This window comes from Lepidochelys kempii, chromosome 1, assembly GCF_965140285.1.
Source record: "Lepidochelys kempii isolate rLepKem1 chromosome 1, rLepKem1.hap1, whole genome shotgun sequence".
Classification (NCBI taxonomy): Eukaryota; Metazoa; Chordata; order Testudines; family Cheloniidae; genus Lepidochelys; species Lepidochelys kempii.
In genome coordinates, this window is record NC_136380.1 from 288,893,195 (window position 1) to 288,910,967 (window position 17,773).

The following is a 17,773-nucleotide window of genomic DNA, read 5'->3' on the forward strand; positions in this document are numbered from 1 at the left end:
CACTTTTTTTTTTTTTTAACCAATTCTACTTATCCAGTCTTATAACTGTGTTAGACTGTTTAGTTTTTCTGCAGGTTGCCCTTTGTAATCAACCTAACACAAGAACTCCAGTCCCCAAATCCATTTTGAGTTATCATTCCCTTCTAGCCGAGTCAAATTAACATACTGCACTCACTGTGGTATTTGAGCACCTTCTAGGTTTAAAAGAACAAAGTGACGAACATTTGGCAAGTGGCATTCCTCGAGATTGCCTTGTTAATTTTATAGTGGAAGTCAGGCTGTTTGAAGTTCTGTAATTCTATAATTAGAAACACTAGGTACATCTCAAAACACATACTGGGAAAAGAAATTATCACAATCCCATTAAAGAAAAGTCATCTCAATTTAAAAGTGTATTGTCAATTTTTTAAAAATTTACCCAAATGAGATTTAACTACTATTGTTAAAAAGCCTAGGAATATTGTGCCCGAAAATATTTAAGGTAGATATCTATAGCAGATGTAATCTGAAATTACTTCCAGCTGTTTTTACAGTGACTTGACTTCAAGTTTACCCCATCTCTTTACATATCATAAATAGGTAACAGTATGTATAACAGAAGCACCACACAAATGATTGTCTCCAACAAAAGTGAATTTCAAGTCAACAGTCACTGAAGGACAACTGAATCTTGTTCACTGAAGGACACTAGCTTACAATGAAATAATTGGATATAGAGAAATAAAGTCAGACCTCATGTTTTAAAAACAGAGAAGGGGAGAAGAATGTCATTTCTTACCACTGGAAGCTGGAGGAAGTTCTCCAATGACTGTTTTAAGGCCAATGCTTGAAATATCACGTAGCTGCTCTTTATCTGAAAGCATATTGGTACAGAGGGTATCCACAATGGTCTCCACTTGATATTCCTTCACTTTACTCACCAAAGGACCAAGACTGAAATAAAACAAAAAAATGATGCAAATAAATCTGCAGGTTTAAACAGAAGTGATATCCAGCTACATATACCACTTTTATATTAAGAATCCTTCAAAACATATTAAAAAATGTATTCACAGAGCCATTGTTAATACTGATGTTTGCAGGGTTGAGATAGTGTTGCTATTATTTCTGCATTATTTCTATTTAGTAGTATTCTTGATGTGAAAACCAAGTTTCAGTTACTTAGGGTACAATCCTTCCCCACCCACCCCCTGTAAATCTTCTGACACAATGAATCACTGTTTTAGACACATTTGCTTTGTATCAGGAATTTTAAATCCTCCAGATCCAACAGACGTTGTATCAGTGTTGTTACTTCTTCATACTCTCAAACCCTGGAGTAAAAAATAGAGTTGTCAGCTAATGCCACAACTTGTAACAAAATTACCATATCCACTGACATTAGTTTGTATGCTTCACCATCAGTACATAACATATTCATAGACTCACAGACAGATTCCTATACTACAAGGAACCATTGTGATCATCTAGTATGAAACTCCTGTATAAAATAAGCCACAAGACTTCTCCAAAATAATTCCTACAGCACATCTTTTAAAAAATCATCCAGCCTTGATTTAGTGAACCTTGGTAAATTGTTACAATGGTTAATTACCCTCACTGTCAAAAATGTACATCTTAATTCCATTTTGAATTTGTCGAGCTTCCATAACATTGGATCATCTTATGCCTTTCTCTGCTAGACTGAAGAGACCACTATCAAATATTTGCCCCATGCAGGTACTTATTAGGGATGTAAAATATTAAATGGTTAAATGGTAAGCATTAGTCTTACTGGTTCACCCACCCTGTTAACCCCCAGCCCCGGGCCACACCGGTTGGAGCAGCCCTGGCCCCAGACTGGCCAGAGCAGCCCCAGCCCCTCTCCCTTTAATCAGTTAACTGATTAAAAGATATAATTTTAATTGTTTAAACAGTTAACTTTTAAAATTATATTTACATGCCTAGTACTTATAGACTGTAATGAAGTCATCCGTTAACCTTCTCTTTATTATGCTAAATAAATTGAGCTCCTTGGGGGGTTTATCACGCTAAGGCATGTTTTCAAATGCTCCTCATGGTGGTTCTCTGAACCCTTTCCAATTTATTAACATCCTTCTTGAACTGTGGGCATCAAAACTAGACACAGTACTTCAGCAGCGGTTGCACCAATCCCAAAGACAGAGGTAAAATAACCGAACTATTCCTACTCAAGATTCCCCTGATTATGCATCCAAGGATAACATTAGCCCTTTTAACTACAGCATCACACTGAGAACTCATGTTCAGCTAATGATCCACCATGACTCCCCAAAAGAGTCACAAAATCAAGTATATATAGACATAGCAGGGTAACAGTGAATTATTTGATTGTGTCATTACTCTAGACATGCTCCGAGCAAGGTATAACCACACAAAGACTCCTTCCAGTGCCTTAATGTGTGTCAACATAAAACAGATGGAAGAACAAAGGCAATGAAACTTTGCATCCAAGTTCTGTTGACTCCAAAGAAAGCCCAGTAACTGGTGGAGTGGTTGTCTGGTTACATGCCTTCTTTGTTTTATTGAATCTGTGATGGTTCTTTTACTCAGTGCTTTACCCATTTGGGTGGCGATGCAATCCCATATTCTTTAATCAGCAACATCTATTTGCACAGAATGTTGTGATCATGAGTTTCTATATTAATGGGCCAATTAGCATTACTACTGGAAAACCTAGTATAGTGGTAAAAAGTAAAGCATGCCTTCCTTAAACATTTTCCCAGCCTTCCCCACACTATTACCTCTTCTAATGTATTTTCCATAATTGATGTGGTGGTTCTCCAAAAGGCTACAATGTAAAGTAAGAAGGTGCTGCTGTTTTTAACAGCTCTATTTCCCTCATGCATTAAAATGCATCAGTTTATCAGTGAAATATTAATTTTCTACTTTTTAGTTAGCATTCCAAAGTAAAAAAGACAGCTGAAGAATTAACTGGATTTTTTTTTACTTGCCTATCAAAAGGCTTCAGCACATTCCAACTATATGGCCAAGTTCTGTTCAAGTTACACAGAACTTTTAGAATTTGGCTGCAATCATTATTACTAGTGATAACCCAAGCCAGAAATCCCAGCTTGACTTTCAGATTTAGTTTGCATGGCTGACTACACCACTGGTGTGCTGAGACCACTACCTACTTAAGCTGATCAATTAGGTCTCACTGTTGCTTGTACAGAAACTCCTCACTTAAAGTCGTCCTCGTTAAAGTTGTTTTGTTGTTATGTTGCTGATCAATTTGGGAACATGCTCATTTAAAGTTGTGCAATGCTCCCTTCTAATGTCCTTTGGCAGCCACCTGCTTTGTCCACTGCTTGCAGAAAGAGCAGCCCCTTGCAGCTAGCTGGTGGGTGGTTGGAAGCAGGGTGGACCAGCAGCCCCCCCATCAGCTCCCCGCTCCCCTAAGTTCCCTGTGCAGCAGCTGCTCAGCAGGCTATCAATTGCCGGCAGTTCAGCTGTCTCTCCCCCCACTGCCATGTGCTGCTCCTGCCCTCTGCCTTGGAGCTGCTCCCCGAAACTCCTGCTTGCTGTGGGGGGAGGAGGGGAGGGGAAGAAGAGGGAGGTTAATGTCAGGGTGTCCCCCTCCCCCCGCTTACCCCATCTTCCATAGAGCAGGGGGGACACACCGAGATAGGGAGCTGCTGCCTTACGCAGCAACTGCAGCTGCAGTCCGGTTTCAGCTTGCTGATTTAATTCACAAGGCAGTGTACTTCTGACCCCACTCTTCATATTTAAAGGGGAAATGTGCATCTCTCTCTCAAACACACACAGGGTGTGTGTCTGTCTGCCCTCCCTCCTTTCCTGCTGCCTTGTAGTGTGTGAGAGTTAACCCCTGAGGGCTCAGCCAATTGCTAGTTCATCATTTAGCAGTAAGGCATTCCCTGGGAAATATCCCACCCTCTAACTCCTCCACCTCAATCAAGCTTCACAATCATCACCACTGTGTAGCTGTATTAAAAATGAAAAAAATGGTGAAAAAAATGTACCTGGAACCCAACCCTCTCATTTACATTATGGGAAAATTTATTATGGGAAAATGGGATTCGCTTAACATCATTTTGCTTAAAGTTGCATTTTTCAGGAACATAACTACAACATTAAGTGAGGAGATCCTCTAGTCCTCTGATTGTAGCAATCTGTTGCCTCTCATTTTATAATTATATTGTAAACTCTTTGGAGCAGATACCATTTTTTGTTTTGTTTGTACAGTGCCCACCACAATGAGGTCTTGGGTATACGACTAGGGCTCCTGGCCACTATGGCAATGCAAATTATAAGTATTGATAGTTAGGAAAAAACCCTATACTTCAATATAGAGAAAAATTGATTAGGTAAATCACTGACACAATCATGGAACACAATGCTGTTTTTACATAGTCACTTTTTACACTAGAATCATACAAAGCAAATCTAGCTTGTCTACACTATGCAGCTTTTAGCGACAAGGCTGTGTCGACACAGCCTTGTTGCTAAAAGTCAGCGTGTGTGAACACTCTGTCGGTATTTTGTCGGCACTTTTGCTGACAAAATACTTCCAGCCGACAAAGCCGCATTCGCACTGCCACTTGCATCAGCAAAACTTTTGTCTTTTGCAGGGGGCTTTTTTAAGTACCAGTGAAAGACAAAAGTTTTGTCAACAATGGCGCAATATAGACATACCCTTAGTCTTGAAATAAAGGGGGGGGGGAGTAATGTATTACTAGTATTCGTATTTAGTAATGTATTACTAAAGTAATGTACCACCTATTAAAAAAGACTCCTTGAAAAATTCTACTCATCTGCAGCAACAATGCATTAGCAAATGACAAAACTTCCTCCCCCATAAGATTTGTCAAGTCACCCCTTTCTGTCTCCCCCTTCCTGTTTTGGATTTGTGCATTTATTTTCTTCACCTTCTTATTTCTGCTAGTGCCCCCCATCAATGCATAATGTCTCTCCCAAGTAGTTAACCTACCTTGTGGATAAAGGACCCCCATTCTTTGAAGCAGGAAAACTTTCCAGATCCCTATTACCAACTCTTTAACCTCCCATACTACTGTCAAACATACCGCATAACAATCAACCTACCTCACTCCAGGGAACAAGTGTCATTCCCCAGAGTGTTCCAAACCCAAATTGGTCCCGACAGCAAGAGAGAGTTTGGTCCCCAATTACCATACACAATAACCAGGCTGTAAGTAACAGAGCTCCCCCCTCATTTTGTCAGCTTCCTGCCCCCTCGTTTTTGGTACACCTCTTATCACTGCCAATTTTCTCCTTAAGATCAAGCCTACAATGCTGCTCTGAACAGAGTCCTTTGTCAGCCACGCCTGCAGACACATAGTATACACTTAACTCAAAACTTATTTCACGCCAATGCTGCTCTCCTCAAGCTAGTATTTGTTTTTCTCCCTCCAAATGAGTGGATGATTGTGTCTGTTTTGGCTACCCATATATAGAGAGCTTCCCTAGTAGTTGTGCTTTGCAGCTGCCACTTCTGCAGAAATGCTATGGGTTAGTTCAAGAGCATATGGGTGTGACTCACCCAGGACTGGCAACAATAGCGAGTTGCACTCCCAGTTAATATGTAGCTACACCAGAGCAACTAAAGCCAAAACTAGAGGAGGCAAAAGACAATCAAGAGGTCGTACACAATGCTATCTTTAAGGACAGTAAAGTCAAGTCAGAGAGCTTACAACTGCTCAACAGGTGTAAACAGTTTGGTTAAGCCTGTGGGTGAGTATTCAGGAGGGGAGAAGAACAGTGTCTGACATATTTGCCAGGTCACGATTTTTACCCAAGTATTTCTCAAAGATTTCCACCACTTTGTTGCCATTGTTGCTCCTTGGGAAGATCACAACTACAAAGAACTGTAACTTGCTGATATCAAAATACGTATAACCACTGTAAGAGAAGAACACGATAACAAAGCAATTCAATCTAAAGACACTATCTGAGACCACATTACAAATGTTGGGATGGAAGCAAGATTTCTTTTTCACACTGAACTCAGAATAGCAGCTCTATATACCTGCTTCTCACACACGTTTGTTTTAGTTGAGGTATTCAGAAAACTAATATTTTCTGAGTTGTGTAGGGGCACTGAACATTAATTTTGAGTAGCTTTATTTTATTTCACTAACAGTCGAACTGAAAACCATGAAGCTTGAGTGAACTACACAGTGATCAAAGCAATTAAGAATAAGGAAAACACAAAGACAAAGCTTAAGTTTTCAAACCTTGACCGGCTCTTTCTTAAAGCATTTCACACTCCTGATACTACAAAGAAGTCTGATCCCCACACCGTGAGTCAAAAGCTTATTAAAATACGTGTGGCACTCAGAAGTTTAACAAGCTGATATCTATGGAAAAATAAAATAGAGATTATAGTGTATAGAGCTCTGTGCAGAAACAAAATTTGTATCCGCATCCGATCCGCAAACATGGTCCACAGATATCTGCATATATAGTGTATATCCACAGATTTGCAGGGCTCCAAGCATAGTCAAGGCAGTGACTATTTCCTCCTCTATGCTTGAAAAGCTCCTACCAACTTTCTGAGGTCTACTGTAAAACAGTAATAAACATCATGCAAATGACAAATCTAGAAGGACAACAACAGTGATTAAACTATCACACTTTTGGAAAGTAAGTTCAGACACAAATTAGTTTTATCTGATTTAAAGTGTGATACTTGCTTCATTTACGTATCACAGCATTTGACAATGGGAGCCCTAGAAAAATCAAGATAAAATAAAAAAAAACTTTAATACCACAAGTTGCGTAGGTGTAGAAAATGTCAACCTCATACATTTTAGTTAACAAATAATACTGAAATTACAAGATCATTATACAGAATTTAATCTGATTTGCTGAATGTTGCGACACAATTGCAGTAAGATCTAGTGAACAAACAAAACACTTCTATACTTGAGCTAAAAGAAAAGGAGGACTTGTGGCACCTTAGAGACTAACCAATTAATTAGAGCATAAGCTTTCGTGAGCTACAGCTCACTTCTTCAGATGCATCTGAAGAAGTGAGCTGTAGCTCACGAAAGCTTATGCTCTAATAAATTGGTTAGTCTCTAAGGTGCCACAAGTCCTCCTTTTCTTTTTGCGAATACAGACTAACACGGCTGTTACTCTGAAACCTATACTTGAGCTGTAACTCTTTGAGATTACTAGAAAGATATACTATTTGGATGGGCAGAGTCCAATTCCTTTCAGACATTGATCTAGCCACCTACGAGAGATTGACACCCTGCTTCCATGTAGACCCCCGCAAAGCTCCTGAACTTGAATGTCTTCTTTGGAAAACTGTAGTCCCACCTGGAGAAGAGTCACTGAAAGGCAGACATCTACAACACACTGTCAGAGCAAATGAAGAAGATGGCACTCCCATACCCAGTCCCAGTGCCAAGTGAAAGCAAAAGGCTCCAGCAGAAATACTAGAAGGAAAGAACCCCTGACAAAACTCCCACTATCTGCCTGTACTATGAGGAACTGTACCATATTTTTTTCCAAGAGATGCCACTGTTGTCTGAGATCCCTTGAGGTCGAGGATGATCTTTCACAGGTTTTATTTTTCATGGGTCCTTTGGTCACTGAGGAGTCCGATCCTTGAGCCACAGGCTCGTTGACAGACATTGCAGGTGGTGTTGGGCCGGTTGGGCCGTGATTGCTGCATGACAGTTGTCTTTTCTTTCCTTTCTTTTCTGGCGTTTTTCTGCAACCAGGGCAAGGTGATCTTCCTCAAGAGTGGACATTCCCTCTCTGGCAAGTCTTGGCCAGTTAACCATATCCTGGGCTGCTGTCTCCTAGTGTGTGCTGCTGATGCCACATCTCTTGATGTGTATCTTGAGGATGTCTTTAAAGCGTTTCTTTTGGCCTCCCCATTTCCTTTCTCCCTTGGTGAGTTGGGTATACAGCAGTTATTCTGGTAAGGGTCTATCAGGCATGCACACACAGTGCCCACTCCACCTCAGCTGGTGCTGGATAATCAGGGCCTCAGCACTGAAGATGTTGGCCTCTGTGAGGACACCGACATTAGTGCAACAATGCTCCCACTTTATGTTGAAGATCTTCCGAAGAAAGTGCTGGTGCTGGCATTCCAAGTTTTTCAGGTGTTTTCTATAGGTCACCCAAGACTCACACCCATAGAGGAGATTTGGGATTACCACCACTTTAGACACTAAAAGTCTAGTATGTGTTCTTATGTTGTGATTGTTGAACACCCAGTGAGACAGTCTGGCAAAGGCAAAGCTGGCACAGCACATTCTGTGCTGAATCTCGATGTCTATGTCTGTCCTCTGTGAAAGAGGGCTGCCAAGATACGCAAAGTTTTCTACATTTTCAAGTTCTTCTTTGTCAATGTAGATCTTCCTTGCTGGGCCTGATGATTGACTGGGCACTGACTTGTAGAGAACTTTTGTTTTGCCAGTGTTCAGAGTTAGCCCTAGGCTTTTGTAAGCTTCAGAGAAGCAATTAAGGGCTGTTTGTAGATCCTCCTTTGAGCGTGCAACTACAGCACAATCATCTGCTTAACTGAGTTCGGCTATTGTTGCCGATATTACTTTAGTGCTGGCACGGAATTGAGAAAGGTTGAAGACGTTGCCGTCAATCCGATATTGGATGCCAATGCCCTGTGGTAGACGGTCTGGGGTTAATGTTTTTATAGCTGCTAAGAAAATGGAGAAAAAGGTGGGTGCCAGTACAAAACCTTGTTTTACGCCAGTTCGAATGACAAAGTGCACAGAGGTAGAGCCACTGCACAGGATGGAGGCAGTCATCTGGCCTGGAGGAGTCTTACAATGGTGATAAATTTGCTTGGGCAGCCAAACTTTGACATGATTTTCCACAGAGCCTAGCAGTTAACAGAGGCGAAGGCTTTGGTCAGATAAATAAAGGCCATATACAGTTCTTGGTGGTGTTCTTGATTTGCGCAGTCAGGCAGATCCAGGAAAAACGTCATGTTGGTGGTGTCTTGTGATGTTCTGAAGCCACACTGGGACTCTGGAAGTACTACCTCTGCAAGAGGGAGCAGGCGATTCAGTAAGATTCTAGCAAGAATCTTCCCAGCGATGGAGAGGAGGGCAATGCCTCCATAGTTGCCACAGTCGGCCCTGTCTCCCTTTTTGAAAATGGTAATGATGTTAGCATTATGTAAGTCAGCAGAGATTTCTTTGGTGCGCCAGATTTTGAGAAGCAACAAGTGAAGCTTGTTAGTGTTTCTCCCCCACTTTCAATACTTCAGCTGGTATGCCATCAGGACCTGGTGCTTTATTGTTCTTCATTTGTTTAATTGCTTTGCAGACCTCCTCAGGTGTTGGTGGGTTGGCAAGAGTTTCCCAGATTGGGTGCTGAGGGATGGAGTCGATGGCGTCGTCAGTCACAGTGAATTCTCAATTTAGAAACTTTTGGTAGTGTTCCTTCCAGCGCTCTTTGATTGATTTGTTATCTTTAAGAAGGGTACTACCATCTTCAGATATCAGAGATGTGAGGCCACATGAGCTTGGTCCATACGGGGTCTTTGTCTCACAAAAAAAGCTCCCCATATCATATCTGTCAGCCAGGGGTGAAAATAAATTAGAGGACTTACCGGTATGCTGGAGTCCTGAGCAGGGGGTGTGGCCTCAACCAGAAGAGGCAGGGCCTTAAATCCCCGGGCCCTTTAAATCTTGATTTAAATGGCCAGAGCTCCAGCTTCGGTAGTGGCGGCTGGGAGCCCGGGGCCTTTAAGTCACCCCCAAGCTACCAGCTGCAAAGACGGCTGGGAGCCCCAGGGCTCAGGGGCGATTTAAAGGGCCCAGGGCTCCAGCTGCCGCTACCGCAGTGGAGCCCTTTAAATCACTGATCAGCCCTGGGGGCTCCCGGCTGCCACCACTACCCCAGGACTCTGGCAGAGCTTTAAAGGGCCTGGGGCTCCGCTGTGGTAGCAGCTGCCAGAGCCCTGAGCCCTTTAAATCCCCGCCTGAGCCCTGCTGCCCAAACCCTGGGGTAATGGTGGTCGAGTGCCATCGGGTATTTAAAGGGCCCCGGGGCTCCAGCTGTCGTTACCGCCCCGGCCCTTTAAATGCCCGCCGGAGCCCCACCGCCGCTACCCCAGGGCTTTGGCAGCAGGGCTCCGGCGGGAATTTAAAGGGCCGGGGCAGTAGTGGTGGCTGGAGCGCCGGGGCTCTTTAAATCCCCGCCAGAGCTTCCCCACCCCTACCCTGGGGCTCGAGCAGCAGGGCTCAGGCGGGAATTTAAAAGGCTTGGGGCTCCAGCTGCTGCTACCGCCCCGGCCCTTTAAATCTCCTCCAGAGCCCTGCCGCCGCTATCCCAGGGCTTCGGCAGCAGGCTCTGGCGGGGATTTAAAGGGGCCTGGGGGGGGGGGGGGGGAGGAGAGCGGTGACTGGAGCTCCAGGGCCCTTTAAATCCCCGCCGCAGCTACCCCAGGGCTTTAAATTGCCCTCTCGGAAAGCCGGACCTGGTACGGCACACCAGCTCTTACTGGTACGCCATACTAGGGCGTACCAGCTTACTTTCACCTCTGCTGTCAGTGAACATTTAGATTTCTTTTGCTTTGTCCTCCCATCATTGTTTTTAATTTATCGGATCCTCCTTTGAACTTCAGCTTTGAGCTGATGGAAAGAGCTCTGCTTCCGACTGGATAGTGGTTGCATCCCAAACTGATCTGGTGGACAGTTCTCCACAAAGCACTCTAGACAATACAGAACACAACCAAGACATCACAGAAAGTTCCCTTGACCTCACATGTACCATTGAGCCCAACCAGAAAGGGTTCTTGGCTGCCCAGAAAAATTATGACAGCAGATTCAGAGATTACACAAGAACCCCATGTAGACAGCCAGATTGAAACTGCTGTGGAGGAGGGCTCTACGAGCAAACAGCCTGATGATAATGCAGAGTGGAATTCTACCAGTATTACGTGCTGAATTACAATACAATGGTGTAGGAGGATTTAAAGTATTTTTTCCCCACGTAGTACCTGTCTGCCACCATGTTGAGTGGAGACAGAAGCATCTCTCTACCTGCCTGGCTGAGGCTGACAAATGTTTTTGTTTGTTTGTTTGCGGGGGGGGGGGGGAGGGGGGGGGAGGAGGGAGCTGACAAGAGGAAATGTTCAAGGAACTACTGACTGCATCCTGACAGAGAGCCATGAAGACAGAAGGGTGGAGAAATGGTTTCCTGGAGCAATCACAGAGACTTGAAAGGAACCTCATTGCCCTGGAAAGGGACATGATCCAGACAATGCAGAGGTGAAGAGCTGTAATGAGCTACAAAGGTCAAGCACTGCACCCCAACTTTTCACTGTACTGTACTGGTAAGCCTGGTGATCATACCATATTGGGACATCCATTTTAATCAACCTAACTGCACACCATTCCACAGATCTTAAGTTTACATGACATTCCTATAATTTGTTACCTATGGCATTTGTTAACTTTTTTTTTATACAACTCAAATGAAAAATTTCATGGAGGAACATTCCGCTTCCCATCCCCCAATAGAATCAATTCCTTATAAAACCAACACACAAACATTACGGTCATTTCCTTGGTTGTAGTACATTAATTACCCGCAGCTAACCCCTGGTCCAAATAAGAACACAATGGATTCCTGGCTGCTTGGAACACTTTTCTAAGACACACTCTCCAGCTTCCCATAAGGTACAAGAAGTCTGTCCACCTCCTGCTTCCGCCCACCACTGTTCAGGCTCTCTTGCTTCCTCTCACAGATGTGAAAAATATAGCAAGCACTTATCACGAGTCACATAATGATGATAAACCTCCAAACTTGTCACGAGGCACCATCACCTTTCCTTCAGTCTTCCAAACACACCCTCCACTGTCATTCTGCAGCTACTCAGGATACACAGTAACTCCTCGCTTAACATTGTAGTTATGTTCCTGAAAAATGTGACTTTAAACAAAACGATGTTAAGCGAATCCAATTTCCCCATAAGAAATAATGTAAATGGGGGGGGAGGTTAGGTTCTAGCGAAATTATTTTCACCAGACAAAAGACTATATTTTATACACACATACACACACACACACACAGTGTAAGTTTTAAACAATTTAATACTGTGCACAGCAATCGGTTGAGGTGGTGAAGTCAGAGGGTGGGATATTTCCCAGGGAACGCCTTACTGCTAAATGATGAACTAGCACTCGGCTAAGCCCTGAAGAGTTAACACGTTGTTAATGTAGCCTCACACTCTACAGGGCAGCACAAACGGAGGGAGAGGAGACAGTATGGCAGACAGAGACACACTGTGTGTGTGTGTGTGTGTGTGTGTTGCACATTGCCCCTTTAAGTTGTTTACCCTACTCTAAGTACATTGCCTTTTTAAGTAAATCAGCAAGTTGAGACAGCAGCTGCTGCCAGCAAGCTCCCTCCGTCCTAAGCCCTGTTGTCTCCCCACCATGGAGATGGGGTGAGCGGGGGGCAGGAGCAGGGGGATACCCTGACGTTAGCACCCTTCTCCCGCTCCTCCCACCCCACCCCGCACAACAAGCAGGAGGCTCCCAGGAGCAGCTCCAAGGCAGAGGGCAGGGGCAGCACATGGCAGTGGGTGGAGGGACAGCTGAACTGCCGGCAACTGATAGCCTGTTGGGCAGCTGCCGCACAAGGAACTTAGGGGAGCGGGGAGCTGACAAGGGGCTGCTGGTCCACCTTGATTCCAAGCCCCCACCAGCTAGCTTCAACAGGCTGCTCTTTCTGCAAGCAGTGGACAAAGCAGGTGGCTGCCAAAGGACATTAGAAGGGAGCATTGCACAACTTTAAATAAGTATGTTCTCTAATTGATCAGCAACATAACAACGAAACAACATTAACCAGGATGACTAAGTGAGAAGTTACTGTAGTTAATCCACTCCTTTCCTTTGGTCAAGTGTCCAGTGAAAGGTTTCATAAGCTGGGTCTCCCAGAATCAAAGGAGGAATAACTTTTTTAATGTCCAAAGTTGTCTGGGAAGCAAAAATTCCCTTGATTATTTCCAGCAAACAGGCCTGAGTTTCTAAAGATCCTGTCATTGTGGATCTTTCGAGATCATGCACATTAATACTGGGGAACCTTCACAGTGAGCAACCGGGCCTAGCAGCACCCTGGAGAAATAGCCCTCCTTAAGGTGTTCAGCTTGATGCTGGGGAGAGGGAAGTGTGTGGAAAGAATAGGTATCTGGGGCCCATCAATAACCACTACAGAGTTCAGGAACTCTTTCTGTGAAAAACCATCAATCACCTGTGTATTGCCAAGCTTTATGATTTGGCAATGCTCTTAATAGCCCTGGAAACCATCATGACCACACCCATAGCAGCTGATCTACCAACTCCAAACTGGTTAGCTACTGATGAGTAGCAATTGAGGGTGGTGAGCTTCCAGATGTTGAGGGAAACTCTTATGTTGATTTTCTGCTGCTGCAGCTCCAGAGTGAGTTCCACACAGATCCCTACAAAAGCAGTCTTCCACATCCTGAAGTTCTGCAGCAACTAGTGGATGTCCCAGTTCTTCATCACTAGCCTGTCTGACCAGTCAGTGCTAGTTGGCCAACCTTAGAAGTGGTGTTCCACTGTGTAAAGCTGATCCAAATAAATGCCCTGCTCAATTTCATCTTCCTGCTTCTCCTCAACCTGTAGCCATATCACATAATTCAAAGACCTTCAAAGCTGCCAAGCCAAATATATCCACCTGCATGACTGCCAATACTGGTGCATCATCATCCTGTTTGTATTAATGACTCATGATCACAGTGATCAGCATTGCATCTTCCATGCTGCCTGATAACAGTTCAAAAATGGCACTGGCAAAATAGTTAGATGATGGCATGCCAGGAGAGGAATAATACGTGTTAGTTTGACCCCATGCCCCATATTTCCTGCAGGTTCTGGTGGGCATTTCACCATGTACTGCAAGAAAAATCCCAGTGCACAGACCAATCAGCAGAATACTGAACCATAACGGTGCAGCATTCTAAGCAGATAATCAGAACAAACGCAGAGGTTTGTGGACACAACGATTAACAAGGAAAGTACCTTAAGCCAGTATAACAAAGCAGTGTGGATGCACTTCAAATCAATATAGTTACTATGCTGCACTTAGAGCAAACAAACTAATCCAATATAACATCCTCATGTAGACAAGCATTTAATTATAAATAATCAAACCTAGAATTTACAAAAGCATGAATCATCATAGCCAGATCTGTGACCAATAGAAGGGAAGATGAGCCAATCATAGGTAAGGTTGCGAGTATGTCAGAGGTCTCAGAAGTCACGGATTCCGTGAGTTCCATGACCTTTATGACACTGGGGCCCCACACCTCCCCAGCCTCTGCCGGGGGGCCCCCACACACCTCCCCAGCTGCCACGGGCAGTGGGAGACTTTCTGTTTCCAGTCATGCAGATGGAGGGGGACAGACCCCTGCTCCTAGCCCTGCAGGGCAGCAGGGAATCCCCCCAAAAACTCCTTGCCCCGGGGTCAGGGATCCCTCCCAGCACATTAAGCAGGGGCGGAGGGTCCACAGCTCCCTGCTGCTGCATGCAGTGGGGCAGGGTGATAGATCCTCTTCCCTCTCCATTTTGTCAGGGATATTTTTTTGTAAAAGTCAGGGACAAGTCAAGGCTTTTGTGAACTTTTGGTCCTTGCCCGTGACCCGTCCATGACTTTTACTAAAAATATCCATGACAAAATTGTACCCTTAATCATAAGCAAAAGTGGGTGTTTTTTGCTGCTCTGACAATATGACATTCGATTATATTTAGATGACACTTAAGATTAAAAAATTGACATTTTTATTAATATGAAAGTTTCCGTTTCAACCTGTCTTGTCCAAAACATTTGGAATCTGAGACCACACAAGATATGTGAAATTTGATTTGTTATAGTGGTCTCAGTCCCAGCAAATGGAGACTGAATGGAACCTAAACTGATCTTTCTGAAGATTCCTCTTTGTCATGCACAGACAGTTCAGTGCTGTTTTGTGGATACACTGGGCTCCCCAACAAGTTAAGAGCCCATCATAATTGTCATTTAATCATGAAAAATTTCAGATCAACCTTACTGGATAGTTTAGGCCTGCCACCATCACTTCAAGGAATTTAAAGTCTGAAGGAGGATGCTGGACAAAGAGCCAGGCCAGCAGATAGTTACTGGTCAACACAATCCAAGCTTTACGTATACAAAGCTGGACATGCTGGTGATGAAAACATGCCAATACATTAGACCCAGACTCAATATCATGGGGCTTAGAATGCAAAGATATCTAATTGCAACAAAATTGGCAGGCTCAAGGTAATTACTTATTTCACTGAGGATCTGAAAGGAACACTTTGTCAACTTAATGAGCTTACCCACAATGTGGATTAATTGCAGAGATGGGAAAAGAGCTCTGGGCTCAATTTATCACTCAGCTGTGAGATTCCAAGATGACAGCACCCTTCTCACGGTCAGGTATCCTCTCATCTATGCCAACCAATTGTTAAGGCACTGACGGATAGAGCCATAGCCAGACTCGCCACCACCTTTATGAGAAGTACAGAATGCCTAGGCAGACTGAAAAGAAGAGGCCTAAGCTACAGTGCCAACAAAATAACAAACAAGAATTTATCATAACATTTTGCAAGTCAGCAGCACATAAAACACTTCTTGGTTGACAACATGAATGTTGTAAATGAAGGATTGCCATACAAAAAGACACCAAAGATGTTCCAAGTGCTGCTGTGCTCCAAAAAGCGACTGTGCATCCATAATCAGATTTTTTTAGGGGTGCATTGTCAGAGTTCTACCTGTTGATTTCATTAATGATAAGGATTTACTGAATTTACACTCACGTCTGCTCCGCAGAGCCAATACAACTCAGGTAGGCTGTATTTTATTCCAACACTGTATCAACAGAATTGTTAATTAATGTTCTATCAATTAAACCTGTACAACTTAACATAATAGGGTTGCACAGGTATAAAGGAAGGCACAAAGTGCCCTGCAGAACCTTTTAACTGGTACTGTTGTGTGCAACAAGTAAAGATCCCAGTCTGACATTCAGATCCCAGGCTGAATCTGCAGTGCTGGCATTTTCCTGCCAACTGAGCGCATCTCATACAAAAGTAATTTAGAAACAAACATGAAAACCAACAGAAATAATGGGGATTACAAAGCACAGAAAACATGCACTTGGAGCCTGCTTTGTGAGGGAAGACATCAGACACTATTCTGAGCTTTAAAGGATGCTCCTGTATTTCCTTAATGGTCTTCCTCTGAGCAGATCCTTGGGGATAGGGAGGGAGAGGAGTACTAGCCTTGCTGGGGGTATTATGAAAAAAACCCAGCAAAACTGAGACAATACCAGTACAGCCCTGTGCAGATATAAATTGGTATCTGCGGAACCGCAGGGCTCTCCTGGGAACCGCAGGGGCGAAAGGAGTATAACATGGGGCTGCCGCTCCCAGGAGCCAGCACCCCGCGCCAGCAGCTCCTCCAGCACAGCTATACCTCCCCCAGCCCTGTCCTCCAGTGTGGCTGTACAGATCCCAGACAGGAGACGCAGTCATGAAGAAAGCTGCATGGAAGGGACAAGGTTGAGGCTGGGTGCGGTACAGCCGCATAGGAGGAGCTATTGGCATAGGGTGCTGGCTCCTGGGAGAGGCGGCCCCACGTTCTACTCCTTTTGCTGCTGCAGTTCCTGGGATAGCCGTGCAGTTCCACATATACCGATTTATATCAGCATCTGCAGATATAAATTTGTATCTGCGCAGGGCCCTAAATATCAGTCTTACATGTGACTACATATCAGAGTCTTGCTGCCATTCTTGTCCCTTTTCTAGAGGAGCCAGAACAGCCTCATTCTGAAAATAACTGGGTTTGGGTGGAGGAGAGACAAAGGGTTCTTTTCGCCCTGGCCTGTAGGGTTCAAACCTAAAAACAGATCATCCATCAACACTTTGTCCAAAGAGTTACCATATTAAAGGACTTAACCTTTGGGAGGCGACCATCAAGTTATTCTTCAAAACATTTCATAAGATCCCCTTAGGGATGCCCAAGTTTATGTCTACTCTGCAATTAAACACCCATGGCTGGCCTGTGCCAGCTGACTTGGGTTTGCAGGTCTCAGGCTCAGGGGCTGTTTAATTGCAGTAGATGTTTGGGCTTGGGCAGCAGCCGGAGCTCTGTGATCCTCCCACCTCACAGGGTCATAGAGTCTGAGCTCCAGCCTGAGCCGAACTGTCAACACCACAGTTAAACAGCTCCTTAGCCCAAGCACCGGAAGCCCGAGTCAGCTGGCTTGGGCCAGCCTCAGGTTTAAACTATAGTGTAGACATACCCCAAGACGACATTTTTCCCTTGTAGGGGAGCACTATTAAAACAGGTGCAGATGAAAGGTCACTCAAACAACTGTAGGGCCTGTGGGGCTATAAGTAAAAGAGAGGCAGCAGAAAGGAATCTGAATTACACCACAGATGATACAGAAAACACAGGTAAATGCAGAAATGAGGCAACCTGAAAGAAGGAATGTTCCCCAAAAGCCAGTTTTTGTAACCACATTTTACCCAGAATTGGGTTGTACAGACAACTATCTTGGAAGGAGCCCCCAGAACACTTGTAAACTCTCTTTAGAGTTTGACATTTATTCAACCAGCCACAGAATATTAGCATCCACCTGAGCAGTATAAGAACCTTAATAACGTATACTTTGAGGTGGAAAAAAAGCTCCTTGAAATATTTAAAGGAGTTTTGTTTCTTAATCGAAAGAATTCATTTCCTATTCAAAATGTTCTGA

General features: G+C 44.0%; 1 protein-coding gene across 1 annotated transcript in view; it reads right to left on the reverse strand.

The window, feature by feature from the left end:
* CAND1 (cullin associated and neddylation dissociated 1) overlaps positions 1–17,773 on the reverse strand; it is a 52,363-nt gene that overhangs the window by 25,473 nt on the left and 9,117 nt on the right. Inside the window, exon 3 of the mRNA XM_073327847.2 lies at positions 779–933. Coding sequence (XP_073183948.1) covers positions 779–933 — 155 coding nt within the window. The remainder of the gene's footprint in view (positions 1–778; positions 934–17,773) is intronic.